Here is an 18,237-nt window from a genome sequence, read left to right as displayed (position 1 = left end):
CTTTTTAATGGGGTACCTTCTTATGCCATGTACAAAAAAAAATTCCACGTTAATTGTAAAGTGATACACACACACATGATTGTAAAGTAATATAAAAAGCCATGTTGCATGACACACACATACTGTCTATTGATGTACCAACTTTGAATAGACGGTTACGCAATGCATCGCTGTCATGCTCCCGGGCTGAAACGAACGGACGACCGGTGGAAGCCCGGGGATTGCACATACAACGAGGGTTTTACAATGATTTGCTTCTTTGATTATCACTTTGTTTGTGAGCTGCCTAGACGCCTTCACCATAGACTCCGTTTACGAAGCGGGCGTGCGTGTGTGCGTATAGATGTACATCCCAAACTCGCAGACGCATGCAGACTACTTTGTCACAGTTGTTGATGTGTTGTCTCGGTCCACACTGGTGGTTGTGGTGGTTTCTCAGGGCGACGGTTGCAACGGGTGGTCCGTGGAATGCATTGCAACTCGCTCCTTTGTGACCGACTACAGCTTTTGACAATTCAACAGGTGAGGAGTTTTAGCGAAGTATAATCATAAAGAAAAAAAGGACACATTTGTTTATCTGTCGATAGTTTTTTTTTTCTTTTTGACTAAAGCTTTATTTTATTTAGATTTATGAAAGACGATATGTGCTACAGAGAAATGAGTATACGGAACAGTTTTCTCCTTCGTTAAAACGTGTTTACTTTGAGGAAGGGGTGGGGTTGGGGGTGAAACACGACTTTACATGAAGATTAGTTTCTGTGCTTCAAACATTATGACGTAACATTGATGCGACTGATTGAATTTGATCATGGTAATAAGACAATGTATTCAAATAATAAATAAATCATCCTCTACGCTTTTTTGTATCACTTTAAAAATGGTAAGAGATTGCATGGCATTGGCGCGATAGAAATGTGTTATTTTTAATCACGTAAGTTAGTGATTCAATTGGGGAAACTGCCTAAACTATAAGATGGATGGATACTTTATTCATCCCCTTGGGGAAATTCAGGTATCCAGTACCTCACAAAGTCAGTCAACAGACTGTACACTGACACAAAATGGACAAACAGTAAAAGGCAATCAAAATAAGTCAATAAAAAGTGAGCACTATTGCACATAATTAAAATTGCATGTAAAAAGAGCAAGAGGTGGATACAAATAAATATAAGGCAATTACACATTATCCAGTGAGAGAGAGAAAGTGAGAGAGAGTCACAATAGAGGTTGTGTAGTCTGATGGCTGTGGCGGACAAAGCATAGTAAATGTCCAGTTTTAGAATGCTTGGATTGCTGTCTATTTTAACTGGTTGTGATTCAATAACGTAATTGTACATAATGAAATCAAGGCCTCTCTTGAATACCATCTACTTCTTTCCACCAACCCAGACTTCTGCTTACGTACACTTAGACGTAGGCTGCTAATGTTATGCAAATGTGGGTTGTGTAGTTTAGGCCTTGTTTGTTCAACACTTCATTAAGTGCAGTGTCTCCATCATTAACCCCTATTAATAGGATTAGCGGCCAGCTGCCATATGGCCCCTTAAGTATACACTCTGTTACCGACTGTTACCCTACACTCAGAGACAAGAGGGGAGAGACAACTGGACAACATACTGCTTAATAACAGCTAGTGGGGAGAATCAGGACTCATTTACCACCAGTGTGTTACTACAAGGGGACTACATACATTATACTTTGTTGATAAAAGTCATTAGGGCCCTAAAGAAAATGCACTCTTCTTCCACTGTCTTTCATTTAGTTGGCTCTGTTTAAAGTCACTAATATTGACTCATGAGGAGAAACTAAAGAATTCACGACCTCACATGGGATGCTGAATATTTATACCCTAACCATCTTGATCCCCTGACCTCCTCTAAAGCACACCTCCTCCTCCTCTATAGTGAACCACCTCCTCTTCTAAGCACTTCTCCTCATCCTCCTCTGGCCCACCCCGACCTCCTCTAAAGGGCACCTCCTTCTCCTCCTCCCCTAAGCACACCTCCTCCTCCTCCTCCTCTAAAGCCTTGCACTTCTCCTCCTGTAAGCACACCTCCTCCCACTCCTCCTCCTCTAAAGTGCATCTACTTCTCCTACTCCTCTAAGCACACCTCCTCCTTTAAGACCACCTCCACCTCCTCCTCCTCCTCCTCCGGTCCCCTCCTCCCTCGGCCAGATGGTGCGGGCTTTTCTTTTGTTTACCCGCCGCTCCTGAGCACACCTCGCCGACCCTCCCGACCGGACTATGGAGCCCGTCTGCGCATCCTCTTCGGACACGGACAGGTAAGCGACTCTGTGGGCTCGCGCTGAGTCAACTCGTTACCGAGGAGCCGCGCGCTGCCGCGACATCAAAGGGCGCGCGGCGGCGGCGCCTTTCTTCTCCTCGGCCCGAGCGCTCGTTACCGTTAGCCAGCTGTTCCTCTCTATAGAGCGGAACCCGTGGAGTCATGCGTGCTTATGCGGGACAAAAGTATAAATATGAGGTACTATATTAGGTTATTATTATAATACGAGTTGTATTAGTGTTTAAAGTTCGAGTTCGGACACCTGTGGGGCGAGTTAACGGCGCAGTGAAGTTTACTTGTGATTTCTCAATCAAACTTTTTTTTGTCAACGTCTTCGGCGGGAGGGGTTTCACCGTGTGACTGACACCTTGGGGGAGCCAATGGCCGGACGCTAGGGGTCTGTGTACATTACCGTTGTCATGGTTACGCTCCTACATTCCAGCGTTCCTGGAGAAAGAGGGCGGGACCGGGCGCTCAGCACGGGTGGCTGCTCCGTCCGAAACTTTCGTCAACTTTATTACCAAAAGTAACGTTAAAGTGGTTTGTACTGAGACGGAGCTGAAACTCGACAATTTAAACACAATAAAACACAACATAAGACGTCTCATATGTAATACACGTCGGACCAGGCTCTTCATAAGGGTGTTTACTGAGCGGATGTTGAGATATGCGTTTATAAATTATATTTAATAAACACCGAGAGCAGCAGCTATTTCACCGACAGAACAGACGCTAATGCAAAGTGTAATGACTTCTTAATCATCTTAATCATTCTAGCTTCTAGAAGCAGACTATTTGGTGTTCAACCTAACGTTGACCTTGGTCTGAGGTCTCCTGACCCTCAGGTGTGGCCTCATATCTCCTCATATCTCCTCTAAGTCACAGCGCAGTGCTACTTTCATTGCAACTAATAAAACGATCCCAAGATCTCATGCATCCATATTGTAGGCTATTATTTTTTGGTTCAATTTGGTCTATTTTTGAATGTTTTGGTGTAGTGTCTTGCTATAAAGGAAACGATAGGAGATTCTGAAAGAGGAGAGAGAGAGGCAGAGGAGAGGGGATCTTTTCGAAACGTGTTCTTCTATGTTGCCCTGCAGGTGTCCCATAAGGTGCCCATAAGATGTCAGGGATTCGCACGATGATGATGGAAGCGCCGGCGGAGTCCCCTCAGAACTGATGCCATGGCCGCACTCCGGTGTGACATTCAGATCCACCGCTCCAAGTTTCCACCGCGCTTCTGACGACGGAACACGATGAAGGCCGCGGCCCCGCTGGCTCGCGCCGCACGTTCTGTGTGATCGCCGACACCGCCCCGCTCTCTGGATCTCGAGATAACGACAGACTTCTTCAAGAGACAATGTTCTGGCAAACGGAGACCTTGTCCAAGAGGCGCGCGGTCGGTGGGAGTGGCCTCAGCCTCTCTCAGCCGCTGTCCCCGGGCCACGCCGCCGCCGGCCCTCCGGCGGGGGGTCGGGTCCGGGCGGTGGAGGTGGCCCGCGGCCGGGCCGGCTACGGGTTCACCCTGTCGGGCCAGGGCCCCTGCCTGCTGAGCTGCATCCTGAAGGGCAGCCCCGCCGAGTACGTGGGCCTGCGGTCCGGCGACCACATCCTGGACGTCAACGACATCAACGTGTCCAAGGCGTCCCACGAGGACGTGGTCAAGCTGATTGGCCGCTGCACCGGCGTCCTGAGGCTGGTCATCGCGGAGGGCGAGCGCCACAGGCGACACCATCACCACCACCACCACCAGCGCGCCGCCGCCAACCGCACCCCGCAGCTGCCCGCCGCGTACCTGGACTCGGGTTCGAGCGACGACGAGTACGACCGCCACCCCGGGGGCGGGGCTAACAACAACAACAATGGGAAATCGGGGGCGGGGCCCCACGGCGGCGGCTGGTACAAGCCCAAGATGGACCCCAAGCAGCTGGGCATCAACCGGGCGGAGCGGGTGGTGGCGGAGCTCCAGTCGGGGGGGATCTTCAACATGATCTTCGAGAACTCCAGCCACTCGTCCAGCAGCTCGGACAAGGAGCGCGCGGCCGTGACCTCGCCGCCGTCCGCCGCGTCCAAACCCCGCCGGCCCTCGGAGCCCGAGTACCCCTCGTACCGGAAGGCCTCCCGTTCCCGTAGCAACCCCAACCTGCTCTCGGAGGAGGAGATGGTGAGGTTCCTGAACGACGACTCGGTGTTCCTCGACCCGGACTTCCACCACCTGAGCCTCCAGGATCAGGAGCAGCACGACGTGGAGGTGCAGGAGGAGAGGGGGGCGGACCTGGGGCTGGAGCCCAGCGAGGACATCCTGAACGTGGGCATGATGGTGGGCTACCTGGGCTCCATCGAGCTGGCCTCCACCGGGGCCAGCCTGGAGAGCGACAGCATACAGGCCATCAGGGGCAGCATGAGACGCCTGCGGGCCGAGCAGAAGATCCACTCGCTGGTCCTGATGAAGGTAGGCCGTCACACCTCTCCTGTTATGAGGCGGAATGGGGCACTGGAGGTAGAGCGGGTTGGCTGGAAACCGGAGGGGCTAGTTAGATCCCCAGCTCTCGAGGTGTCCCTGAGCAAGGCACCTCACCCTGACTGCTCCCGACGAGCTGGCTGTCGCCCTGCGTGGTCGACACCGCCGTCGGTGTGTGAATGTGTGCATGAACGGGCGAACGTGTGGTAATACTGTAATGCGCTTTGAGGGGCCACTGGTTAGAAAACCGCAGTATGAATGCAGTGCATCTACCATTTGCAATACTGATGGTTGTTTAGTCCCCGGTCTGAACACGCTGTATCCTGTCTTCTGATTGGTCCCTTCCACAGGTGATGCACGACAGCGTGCGCCTGTGTAACGACCGGGGCCAGGTGCTCGCCACCTACCCCGCCGAGAAGCTGGCGTTCAGCGCCTGCTGCCCGGACGACCGGCGCTTCTTCGGCCTGGTGACCATGCAGGCCACGGACGACGAGGGGGACCCCCGCTACGGCCGCGAGGACGACGGGGGCCTGCGGACCTCCTGCCACGTGTTCATCGTGGACCCCGACCTCTGCCACCACCAGGTACGTCTGGAGCATGCGTCTGATTGGATGTCAGCCGTACGCACCTCACCTGTGGAGGGAGTCACAAGGGATTAGAGGCGATGAACCCCTTTTTTGGTGAGCAGTCGACCTTTTCAAAGATTACAAGGGGCGGCGTGTGGCTCAGGAGGCAGAGCGGGTCGGCTGGTAACCGGATGGTTTGCTGGTTCGATCCCCCGGCTCCTCCTCCTAGCTGAGTGTCGAGGTGTCCCCCTGAGCGAGACGCCCTCACCCTGACTGCTCCTGACTGAGCTGGCTGTCGTCTTGTGTGGTTGGCTCCTCCGGCAGTGTGTGAATGTGTGCACGTGAAGCGATATTGTAAAGCACTTTGAGTGGCCGCTGGTTAGAAAAGCGCTGTAGAAATGCAGTCCATTTACCGTTTGGAGTCACAGAGACGACACTTACTTTATAACTTATTTGACGAAATGCAAACAAGCAGAGTGGCTTTAAAGTAATGAACTGGTAACACTTCACAATGACGATAAATGTATTAACAATGAAAACCGATAAGTCCAGCTATCACTTACTAATGGTGTTCATGTTTACTAAGGTATTATTGTGTTACTCAATAAAGCGTTAATAAAGCCCTTCACTGGTCCTGCTTCAGGCCCACTCGGGGGTGGCCCGGAGGTTCGGCTTCGACTGCACCCCGGACCCGGACACGGGGGGCTGCCTGGAGTTCCCCCCCACCTCCCAGCCCCTGCTGCAGTTCGTGTCGGTGCTGTACCGGGACATGGGCGAGAGCATCGAGGGGGTGCGGGCGCGGGCCTTCCACGACCCGGACAACGACGCGCAGCAGAACCACAGCACCAGCAGCAACAGCGACAGCGGCATCGGCAACTTCCTGGCCGAGGAGAAGAGCAACCGGGTGCTGCTGGTGGACCTGGGGGGGCCCGCCAGCCACCACTGGGACAGCCCCCCGCCGCCGGCCCCCCAGCAGGCCGCCTGGAGCTCCGGCCAGGCCCAGGCCCACCCCTTACCCCCGCCCCCGCCCCCGCCGCCGCCCCCGCCCACCCTGAGGAACGGACACTACCGACACCACGAGCAGCACTTGGCCGACCTCCACCACCCTCTTCCCCGCGCGGCACACCCACACCACTATCCCACAGCCAAGAGGGGTGGGGACAAGAGAGGGGGCGGGGCCGGAGGAGGGGTGGAGCAGCAGCAGCAGCGCTGGCTGCCAGTTCACGTGCTGCGGGACTGGAGGCAGCAGCACCTGCAGGCCGGCGCCAGCAGCGATCAGGAGTCCTACGCCGAGTCCACGGACGGCTGGTCCTCGGCCAACTGCAGCACGCTGCCCCCGCCCATGAGCAAGATCCCCGCCGACCGCTACCGGGCCCCGCTGGCCCCCGGGGACCACCTGCCGCCGCCCCCGCCGCCGCCGCCGCCGGCCCCCGCCGCAGGGAGCCAGCTGGCCCCCCAGGCCCCCACCCCCCGGGCGGCCGCGCACAAGGATGAGTGGGCCAGGAGGCTGTTTGGGGCTGGGGACAGAGACAAGGGGAGAGACAGGGAGAGGGAGAGGGAGAGGGACAGAGACCGGGCCGGGGGGGAGAGAGGCGCCGGGGGAGGAAGGGAGAGGAAACGTGGGAGTGCCAAGACGGAGGAGAAAAAGGTAAGAGTGACAAAAAAAAGTGATATCAAATGTCTCACTCAATCAAAATTGATATAGACCACCTTTTATTATTTAGTTGCGTGTTGGTCTTGAATGTCCTCCTGTTCAGCTGAACCCCAGCTACACTTTGTGCGTGTCCAGTGTGTGTCTAGTGCCTAGCGGTAAAGCCTCTCCATTAGGAGTGTTCACTAGAGTGAGCACCCCCCATCTCCAGAGTCTACACCTGCTGGTCTTATGGGAAGCTTGTGTTAAAACTGACCTGGAGATGAGAACACACAACAGTTGGCAGACGTCTCTGCTCCAACCCCCCCCCCCCCCCCCCCTCCTCACACTCCATCTCCCTTCCACCGTCTCTCTGGAAAATTACTCTTGTGTCCGTGTGCGCTTGGGTATGTGTGTGTTTGCATTTGTCTGTGTGTGTGTGCGCAACATGGCATTTATGGAGGCTGTAAATGCATGCGTTCCTCCCGCGGCCCCTCGGTCACTCTACTCTTCCGCCTCTACGGTCCTGGTCCCGGTTTATAGGTTTATAGAGGACCAGGACCAGGTCCTGGTCTACAGAAGTCCAGGTCCTGGTTTATAGAGGACTGGCTCCAGGTCTATAGAAGTCCAGGTCCTGGTTTATAGAGGACCAGGTCCTGGTCTATAGAACTCCAGGTCCTGGTTTATACAGTCTGTCTGTCTCTGCATGCTCGCTCTGTGTGAGTGTGTCAATGTCTAAGAGTATGACGGCTGTGTGTGTGTGTGTGTGTGTGTGTGTGTGTGTGTGTGTGTGTGTGTGTGTGTGTGTGTGTGTGTGTGTGTGTGTGTGTGTGTGTGTGTGTGTGTGTGTGTGTGTTCTGTCTTTTGCGTGTGTGTGTATTCTGTTCTTTATCAGTATTTCCTCCGCCGTCGCCCCAGCAGATTGATGGGTAATTAATCCCGACTCCTCCAGTATCAAACATCCATTATTCAGCAGGTAGATGCTGCGTGTGCCTGCGGGCCACCTGTTACCTGTGATAGGTCCACCCAGCTCCTCTTAGCGGAGGCTCACCTCATCTCAACACCTGTGGTATCAGGGCTGTTTGGGGATCGCTTAGTTAGCTCTTTATTAGAATCAACATAAACTTAAGGTATGCCTATTCGTCTTGAAAAACGTATCACGTTTTTTTTTTATCTCATTCATCTTAACGATATCTCAACGTATTGAAATGTTTGGAAGTTGTTCTTCGTAACAACAATGTGAGAAAAAAACACATGATAGGTAACCTAGTGATTGTTAGTGCTTGGCACTTGGTTCTATGAACATCCTTACTGTACCGACAGAGATATATTGTTGTTTCTCCTTCTTCTGACAAATGTACTTAAGTAAATGTAAGTCGCTTTGGACAAAAGCGTCCGCTGAATGCCCTCAGTGTAAATGTAAAAGATGGGTACGAAATGATGTCATCATCATCCACAGCATTGAGTACTAAAGAGTCAACGATGAGAGGCCTTGACAGATTTATAATTTGAATCAGTTCTTAAGCCTGTAAATGTATATGTCACAGCTTACAAATGAGATAACGATCACGGTGCAACATTGTGTGTAACTTGAAGGTTGCTAGTTCGATCCCCCGGCTCCTCCTGAGCGAGACGCCCCTCACCCTGACTGCTCCTGACTGAGCCGGCTGTCGCCCTGCGTGGTTGACTCCGCCGTCGGTGTGTGAATGTGTGCGTGAATGGGTGAATGTGGGGCAGTGTTGTGAAGCGCTTTGAGTGGCCACTGGTCAGAACAGCGCAGGATAAACGCAGTCCATATTGTGGCCCTGTTGGACACAGCGGTGTGTGGTTGTGGCTGATGCAGAACCAATGCACATCAGTCCTGGGGGTGGGGTGGGGGGGGGGGGGGTCCGGCTAGGGGAGGGGGTGGGGCACCGGGCGGGGGGGGGGGCGTCCTCCTTTAGATTGTGTGCTAGACGGCCCCTTCCTGGAGACCTTCTCTCTGGGTCGGCCGGATCCCATAAGAGAATCCAAGGAAGTGTGTGTCTGAGCGGAGACGCTGACAGGAAGCGGGATTTAAACTTTAGCAAACATCTTTTGTTCTCGACACCAGAGATGCAGCAGGTCTGGGAGAGGTGGAGCCGTAGGGGCAGGGTGTGGAGCTACACCTTCAGTTTGAATTGGGTGTAGCGCAACTGCAACGCACATGTTGGATCGTCTGAATGTATTCTTTTACATTTGTCTTCAGATTCGTTCAAGTTTTGTGGTATTCTGTATTATTATTATTTTTTTTGTATTGTTGGCCTTATGTACTTAAAGGCTCGAGTCATTGTTCATTAACTAGTTGTGTTTGTGCCTGTCCTTCCTGCTCCTGGCCACACGGGGGCAGTGTTGCTCTTCTCGGAGTCCTGCCGCCGGTGACTCGTGTTGTAAACAAATCGGGGCTCCACCAGGGAGCAGACCGAGAGCGGTTGGGAAATCCAGAACTGTAAACTAAAGTTTGATTTGAATCAGATGTTTGAGTCAGCGCTATCGCCAGACTCTATCGCTAGACGCACCATTGGGAGTGGGAGGATTTGTAAGTCGCTTGGGATAAAAGTGACTGCTAAATGCCCTAAATGTAAATGTAAACTAACTCTGGTGTAGCCACACCCAGGATATTAAACCGTCTTTATACAACAGCTGGTTCCCAGCCAATCATTTGATTGGGCGAAAGGCATTCCCCATAGAGCATATATGCTCTATGCGTCACTCAATAAATCGACTTACAGGTGTTCTTATTTATCACCGCTAATTAACTTAACGATCATAAGCTGTTAACCCAAAGTGCCTGTCAGCAGACTCATATCTCACCGGTGGCACGATCAACGCGAACACACAGATGAACGCACATGCCGCGAGCAGAAGGTCTCGGTAACGTGTGCGGATCTTCGCAGGGTACCACGCCAGTGTGCAGGAGAATGTTTGCGTTGCTTGGCAACAGCCTAGCCCCCAGGTTCCCGTGGCGGAACTGTGCGTGTGTGTGTGTGTGTGTGTGCGTGTGTGTGTGTGTGTGTGTGTGGATGAAGCCAAATAAAAGATGAAACAAACAAACAAGTTCTAATCTGTCTGTCCGTGATTTCTGTGGCGTGGTATTGATAAGAGGGGGGGGGGGGTACTTTGTAGAGAAACCAGTCTGAGATGGGGTCTGTTAGGGAAAGAGCTGACGAACCACTGGGTCTGTGGGAGCCAGCGAGCCAGGAGCCGCCGCACCAGTATGTCCCAGTGCTGGCTCTCACACACTTCCTGGGTTGTTTCCTTCGTCGTCATTAAGAGCACTAAAGGTGCTTTTCAATCGCTTTCTTTTCATCGATAGGAACACACGTCACACACACACACACACACACACACACACACCACGCGTACATGCAGGACACACACACACACACACACACACACACACACACACACACACACACACACACAGTCACACACAAACGTGACGCTGTGTTTCACGTCCTGAGGAGATCTGCTCCGCTTCCTGTAATTCCGATCACATGGATAAAGAACAACACACACACAGTACATGCACCGTCGCTAGGCAACGGGCTGGTGGCCATCTGATGAAAGGCCTCCAGGGACCAAACTTGTGTGTGTGTGTGTGTGTGTGTGCGGGGGTAGGTGTGTGGGGGTAGGTGTGTGTATGTGTATGTGTGTGTGTGTGTGTATCGTTGCTGTATCTGTGTCCATGTGAGTAGGCGTGTGTGTGCGTGTTTGTGTGTGTATCATGGCTGTGTCTGTGTGTGTGTGTGCGCACCTCAATGCAGAGCAGCATAGGCCTCTGCATGCCTCTGCCGTGTGGAATTCAGCATTTCAGTGGCAAAAAAACAGAAAGAGCATAAAGAGGTTGTGCTTCCAAAAAACCCACAAATCCGTTCTCCACGGCCAGTCAGTCCCTGTTGTGCGCCGCGCTAATCAGCTACAGTAGCCCTGTTTATACCAACCAGGGACATCTTACAGTGCATTAGCCACTTCTGTCAGATCGGTTCTGCTGCTTAGGAACCCATTAGTTCACCGTGTTGACTAGAACGTCAGCCCGACGAGGGCTTCGGAGAACAAACACAGGCACACACACACACACACACACACACACACACACACACACACACACACACACACAGCTAGGATACATACATACACACACTCACTCACTCTCACTCTCAAACACACACACTCTTACTCTCTCACACACACACACACACACACACTGACTCACTCACTCTCACACTCACACTCACTCTCTGACACACACACTTTCTCTGACGCAAGTACACACACACACTCACACACACGCACACACACACACACACACACCCTGTTCTCACCGATGCCTGTGTGTGTGTGTGTGTGTGTGTGTGTGTGTGTGTGTGTGTGTGTGTGTGTGTGTGTCCCTCAGGCCGGCCGGTTCCGGGGGCTGAGCCGCGGGTTCCCCCCCCTCCCCCAGCGCTCCGCCGCCCGCCGCTCCTTCGGCCGCTCCAAGAGGCTCAGCCTGGCGCGCTCCCTGGACGACCTGGAGGTAAGGCCCGCCCCCAGCGCACCTACACACACACACACACACACATGAGTGTATGTGTGTGTGTGTGTGTGTGTGTGTAAGGAAAACACTCCCTCCCACCATCACGCACACACACCAACACGCACACACACACCGACTCACAGGTCCACACGCACAAACCAACACACCGCAGGTCGCCGCCGCGCACACACACACCGTCAACCACACAAACGTGCACACACGTGTGCAGGTATGATGATGACGATAGGTATGATGATGACGATAGGTATGATGATGACGAGTATAAAAACTAGAACATAACCGTCATACTCTTAGACACTGGCACACAGATAGACACACAGATAGAAACTTATAATCAAGATAATCAAGTTCTCTTACAGACAGACGCACATACATACGTTTATAAAAACTTGCACAGACACCAAGAGGACCCGCAGGCCTTAACAACAGCAGTTGTCTGTTTGGTAAAGTTAAGACCCTTAACATGACTAATCACAGGCGCCTTTCACACATGCAACGCGTTCACAAGGCACATAAAACTCACAGCCTTCCATTCACACCTCTCGTATAGCATTGCTTATGAGCCAGCCTCACTCCCAGTTACCTTCTGCTCAAAACAACGTCTCGATCTCTCTCTTTATACGTGCGACATCGCTCCAGCATTAAAGTCTGCAGCGCACCGGTGATCACGATCGCCCCAAATATTGGGACAGCTTCTCTGCTTCTTTCTCCCGGTCGTTGTTCATTGTCCTGTGGGTTTGTTATCAGGCCCCGACACCAGCAGGGTCTGAGGTGCTATTTCAGTCCGGCGCGGCGCCTCCCGCGCTGCCAGGAGGGCGAGGGATGACCGGGACCCAGTCATTTGAGGACCATGAGGTCCTGGGCCTCACAATATGCCCATTTACCGCTACCTTGCCAGGGTTGTTGTCAGCATTGGACAGGGCGGTCTGCGGTGGGGGGGGTCGCGGCCTAGTCAAGGTTTTCTGCCTACAAACGAGGGGGGGGTGGTTTATGGCGCTGTGTGACATAAAGTGGAGGACGTTGGTCTGCTTAGGTCAGGAGGTGGAGCGGGTTGACTTGTAACTGGAAGGTTGCTAGTTTGATCCCCGGCTCCTCCTAGCTAGAGTGTCGAGGTGTCCCTGAGCGAGACGCCCTCACCCTGACTGCTCCTGACAAGCTGGCCGTCGCCTTGCGTGGTTGGCTCCGCCGTCGGTGTGTGAATGTGGGTATTAACCATTGTAAGTTGCTTTGGATAAAAGCGTCTGCTAAATGCCCTAAATGGAAATGGAAATGGCAGACATAGAGTGGAGGAGATACAGGGGAGGAGGTACAGTGAAGGACCTACTTCAGGAAGAGGACACGTTCGTTCTGTCTGGTAAACTGTAGGTTTCACACTAGAGGTTGGAAACATCTCAGAGATCCAGCCTTCACAGCTTTCCCAAAGCACTTCTTCCAACTTCTTCCATCATTTTCATTGATGCAGGGATTTGTGAAACGTGTAAACACATCTGGGATGCCAGGCACTTCAGACCAGGACTGGATATGGAACATGATGTCTGTTTCTTTCTAGGGCCGCTTTGTGTTCTGTAGTGTTCTGTGATAGAGATCTCAGACAGGCTAAACGTTTCCGCTGTTTACTGGACATCCCTAGGACACACAGATCTGGTTCTGCTGCTTCTCAGAACGAGGAGACCCGAGTCTGGGTTTATGGATGTGAAGACGAGGCGAGGGGAAAATAGTCCACCATGTTGGATCAGAGTACACCATGTTGGATCAGAGTCCACCATGTTGAGATCAGAGGAAGGAATTTCAAGGCGAATGACTTTGAGCCTTGCACCCGCTCACAATCAGCCACGATCAATGTTTTCACAGTAACAAGACTGATCATTCAGTCATGTGTTATCGTTACTCAAGGTCCAGCCTACACAATGATGGTCCAACCTTCACATAATCACATCTGGTAGAAGGAAAGGATTCAAAAAACACAAACAAAGTATTAAACGCAAAACGGGCACGGAATTCTCCGTCACCGCATTCCAGGTCCACACGGTTCCGCAAAAGACTCAAGACCCACTTGTTCAGAGTTCACCTGGAGTCTGCATAGCCTCCCCCTTAACCCCCCCTGTATGTTGTACGTCCTGGCACTTAATGTAGGCACTTTTGTACGTTGTACGTCCCGGCACTTAAAAATAGTACTTTGTGTGCATCGTGTAGCGTCTTATCCTCGCTATCTCTGTTGTATACGGGGAATGGGTTAACCTAGTGATTGTTAGTGCTTGGTACTTGGTTCTATAAACATCCTTACTCTACCGACAGAGATATATTATTGTTTCTCTTTCTCCTGACAGACGTACTTATTGTAAGGCGCTTTTGGTAAAAGCGTCTTGATAAACGCCTTAAATGTAAATGTAAATACAGAACCATGCAGTCCAAACAGTTCCGATTCCACAGAGAAATGTTGACCATCACCGCAGCACGTTCTAGACGCCACCACACAACAGACACTGCTGATCTGTGATTGGATAGTTCAGCCTGTTCGTGTGTGGGAGGCATCCACCCCCCCCCCCCCCCCACCCGTCCTACTAAATCTACCTATTTCTCACTGTCGCTTAGTGCTGTACATGGGGGCCATCCACACACACAGAGAGGGCTTTGTTGGGCTGCGTTGTGGAGGGGGAGGGATGGGGGAGAGGGGATGGGAGGGAGGGAGGGGTGACGGAAGTGTTGTCCGGGGCTTCTAATGAGCTTTGATGAGGAACACACTGGCATTCCACTCATTAGTAAGACCTAATGGACGCACAGGGGCAACACATACACAAACGCACACAGACACACACATGAACGCACACAGGCAGCCACGCGCACGCACATACACACGCACACATGTGCACGCGCGTGTGAGGTCATACATACACGATACTCCATTATCATCTCGCTCTCTCTCTTGGTCTCTCTCGCTCTCACTCTCTCACTCTCTCTCTCGCTCCCTCGCTCTCTCTCACTCACTCACTCACTCACTCACTCACTCACTCACTCACTCACGTATGCATGCGTTGTTGCACATGCATACATATTATGTGGGTTGTCTAAAATGTGTGACCTGTTACACAATGCTGTGATACAATGCTGCTTATTTTCTTCAGTGAAAAGAACACAGACACCTACTCTGAAATACTGCCTAACCATCTCAATTAATCGTGCACACACACACACACACACACACACACACACACACACACACACACACACACACACACACACACTAGCACGCACGCACACATGCACGCACGCATGCACGCACGCACAGATGAAGTGTTTAGCTAGATCACATTCAGATTCTAAACGACTTAGGTTTAACACGATGTTTATACAACCTTTTGACAGTTAACAAACATGTCTTGGAAAAGTAACTTAATTCGATGATAGGTCCTTCATGCTTTATATCCCATAATAACCGGCCATTGTTCCCTGCTTGTTGGCCCTCCAACACTCCAAACAAAAGCCTTGCTCAAGAGCACAAAGCAAATCAGTGTGGGTAGTGAAGACCTTTAAAGGGTAGATTAGTGTGGCCGATATTTAATCCATATACAAACACATTCCTGCGTGCTTGTAATAATAGTGTGTATATATACACACTATATATATATATATATATATATATATATATAGTTGAAATTGAAATTGAAAACATAACAATTTTTCCAGTAAATACAAAGTTTAAGTTTAAGTGCTTACCTTCTCTTAAAGGTGCCATGACATGCCAGGTGTGGTTAGCCGTTACAAGCCGTTTTGGAAACCAGCCCCTTAAGACATCACAGGTGGGTGTGTCCACATAGATGTGTGACGGATAGATGAGCAACGTTTGCTACAATCCACTGGGTAGGCTGATAGACTGATCTATCCAGCACACATCCAGGTGGACACGCCCACTTTCCAAAACGGCTTGTAACGGCTAATCACACCACACCTGGTGGCATGTCATGGCACCTTTTAATAAGAGAGTGATTCCCTCCGCTTCAGATCCGATTGCAACTGATAAAGTCCACAATGTGTGGGCGTGTTTTTGAAAGATGCTACTTGTGAGATGGTTGCAGGAGGTCTCAGTAGGACTGAGTCTAAGTGAACTCCCTTACCCGTGTGTCCAAAGTTGCAACCCGGGCTTCTGCCCCACCCGAGATCCCTTCTCACATGTGCGGCCAGTGGCTCAGGAGGTCCAGTGGGATGTCTGGTAACCAGTAGGTTCCTAGTTCGATCCCCGGCTCCTCCAAGTTGTGTGTCGAGTGTCGAGGTGTCCCTGAGCGAGACGCCTCGCCCTGACTGCTCCCGACGAGCTGGCTGTCGCCCTGCGTGGTCGACACCGCTGTCGGTGTGTGAATGTGTGTATGAATGGGTGAATGTGAGGCAGTATACTAAAGCGCTCTGAGTGGCCACTGGTCCAGTGAGTCTTTTTACCATGTTCACTGAGGGTGGCGGTTCCTATAGCGCTATGCTTTGGCCAACAGAGTTCTAGTGAAGCCTCCTGTTTGATGGCTATAGAGTGACCACCATGCCTGCATGGTTGCCAGTGGCAACCACCATTGAATATTTGCGATGTTTAAAGACGTATCAGTGCAGGATATATTCACAGCGGTGCATGCCCCTTGGCCGAGCCCAGCGGCTGGTGATACACTGACAGCCAGAAGAGCGTGGAGCAGATTCCCACTTTGTGCCGAGACTTGTTAAAAAATGCAGCTCCCTCCTAGTTCTGCTATAGCACACATACCACCTCTCTCACTCACTCACTCACTCACTCACTCACTCACTCACACTCTTCCTTTTTCTCTGTTTCTCACTCGCTCACTCTCTCTTCCTTATTCTCTCGCTCTCTCTTTCCCTCTATGTCTCTCTTTCCCTCTGTTTCTCTGTCTCTCGCTCTCTCTTCTTTAGTAGTTTATTTCCCCCTCTTACTCTCATTCTCTACCTTAGTCTCTCTTTTCCTCTCTCACTCCCCTCTCTGTTTTTACCCCCTGTTGCGCTCCATGTTACGGAGGCTGTGTCTGAACACTGACCCCACTTTGTCCATCCTCTCTCTCTCTCTCTCTCTCTCTCTCTCTCTCTCTCTCTCTCTCTCTCTCTCTCTCTCTCTCTCTCTCTCTCTCTCTCTCTCTGTCTCTCTCTATGTCTCTCGTCCCAGTGTTGGCTCTCTGGTTGGACACTCAGGGCATATTAACTAGAAGGCAGAGCGGCACGGAGTGGAGGGGGTCTCCCCTACTGCCGCGCACGTTTGTGTGTGTGTGTGTGTGTGTGTGTGTGTGTGCGTGCGTGTCCGGTGCGTGTCTGCGTGCGTGTGTGTGTCACCGTCCGCACAGCAGTGTCGCTGGAACAGAAATTATGCAAGGATGGTTGGAAAAACAGAAAGAGAGGAGGAGGAGGAGGAGGAGGGGGGAGGAGTGGGAGGGAAGGAGGGAGGGAGGGAGTGGGAGGCGGGGGCGAGTGAGAGAGAGAGGATCGGCATTGAGGAGGAGGAGGAGGAGGGAGAAGCGTGGGGGAATCTAGCGACATTCACGCGCTGCTCCGACTCCAACCAGTCATCTCTCACGCTTAGTTTCACACACACACACACACACACACACACACACTCACACACCCAGCCACCCACACACAGAGACACACACACACACACAGAGACACGCACACAGCGTTGAGTCAGTGAGGGACTATGAGCGGCGAGAGGCAGCCTGCGAGGCAGTGCTGAGGATTACCTCCGCGTCTCCGTCTCCATGGACCATCCAACTTTGTGCGTGGAGTCCGATCCAGTAAGTCACTCTGTGTGTGTGTGTGTGTGTGTGTGTGTGTGTGTGTGTGTGTGTGTGTGTGTGTGTGTGTGTGTGTGTGTGTGTGTGTGTGTGTGTGTGTGTGTGTGTGTGTGTGTGTGTGTGTGTGTGTGTGTGTGTGTGTGTGTTTACACATGTGAACGTGAGCTGAGTAGATTGAGAGGCTGCCTGGTGTGTGTGTGTGTGTGTGTACCTGTGTGTGTGTGTGTCTTCTCCCAGTGCCTGTGGGATAGGTATTTGAATGCTATTATCTCTCAGGTTCATCTCCTGACTTTGTCGGTTGTTTTCCGTCTCAGCTCGGAGCCGAAACGTTTCAGAATGGCTTCGACCGAAGGCGGTATTGATTGTTAACGATAAGAGCTTCTGTTTGTCGGCCCTGTCTGATGGACTCTGAGCGTCCTGCTGGTAATGAAACGTCTGCTTTTAGCTTTAAAGTTTGGTGCACTGGCCGAGCCTGAGATACAATGTCATGTGATTGTCCCTGACCAATCACGGCTCTGCTGTAGCTGGTATGGATCTGACGGAACAACCTGTTGAACCGTTGTCTGTGTTGTGGTCGCTCCTTGCAGCTCAGTGCTAAGTTTGCCTGGTCCCTATTCAGCTGGAGGGAAGGAGTTGGGTCCTATGTGGGCTCGACACTTGTTTGTGTGTGTGTCTCTGTGCGTGTGTGTGCGTGTGAGTGTGTGTGTGTGGGTGCGCGCGTTTGCTGTTTTTATCCAGGGTGTTTGACACTCCGGTGAAGAGTGGCGCAGAACATTGTTTCAGACGACACTGCAGTGAGAACTGGAGCTAGTAACATAGGAAACACACACACACACACACACACACACACACACACATCAACACACACACACACACACACACACACACACATCAACACACACACACACACACACACACACACACACACACACACACACACACACACACACACACACACACACACAC

General features: G+C 51.9%; 1 protein-coding gene across 1 annotated transcript in view; it reads left to right on the top strand.

Moving 5' to 3' along the window:
• Nucleotides 1-2,203: 2,203 nt before the first annotated feature.
• Nucleotides 2,204-18,237, top strand: part of rgs12b (regulator of G protein signaling 12b) — a gene marked incomplete at its 3' end in the record, with an annotated part of 40,953 nt that continues 24,919 nt past the window's right edge. The window contains exons 1-5 of the mRNA XM_084465345.1: nucleotides 2,204-2,283; nucleotides 3,386-4,737; nucleotides 5,097-5,330; nucleotides 5,956-6,960; nucleotides 11,357-11,476. Coding sequence (XP_084321471.1) covers nucleotides 3,646-4,737; nucleotides 5,097-5,330; nucleotides 5,956-6,960; nucleotides 11,357-11,476 — 2,451 coding nt within the window. The 5' untranslated portion in view covers nucleotides 2,204-2,283; nucleotides 3,386-3,645. The remainder of the gene's footprint in view (nucleotides 2,284-3,385; nucleotides 4,738-5,096; nucleotides 5,331-5,955; nucleotides 6,961-11,356; nucleotides 11,477-18,237) is intronic.

The sequence above is a fragment of the Micromesistius poutassou genome (genome assembly GCF_964030765.1).
Source record: "Micromesistius poutassou genome assembly, chromosome: 3".
Taxonomy (NCBI): domain Eukaryota; kingdom Metazoa; phylum Chordata; class Actinopteri; order Gadiformes; family Gadidae; genus Micromesistius; species Micromesistius poutassou.
Note: the sequence above shows the minus strand (reverse complement) of the source record. Positions and strands in the feature narration are given on the sequence as shown.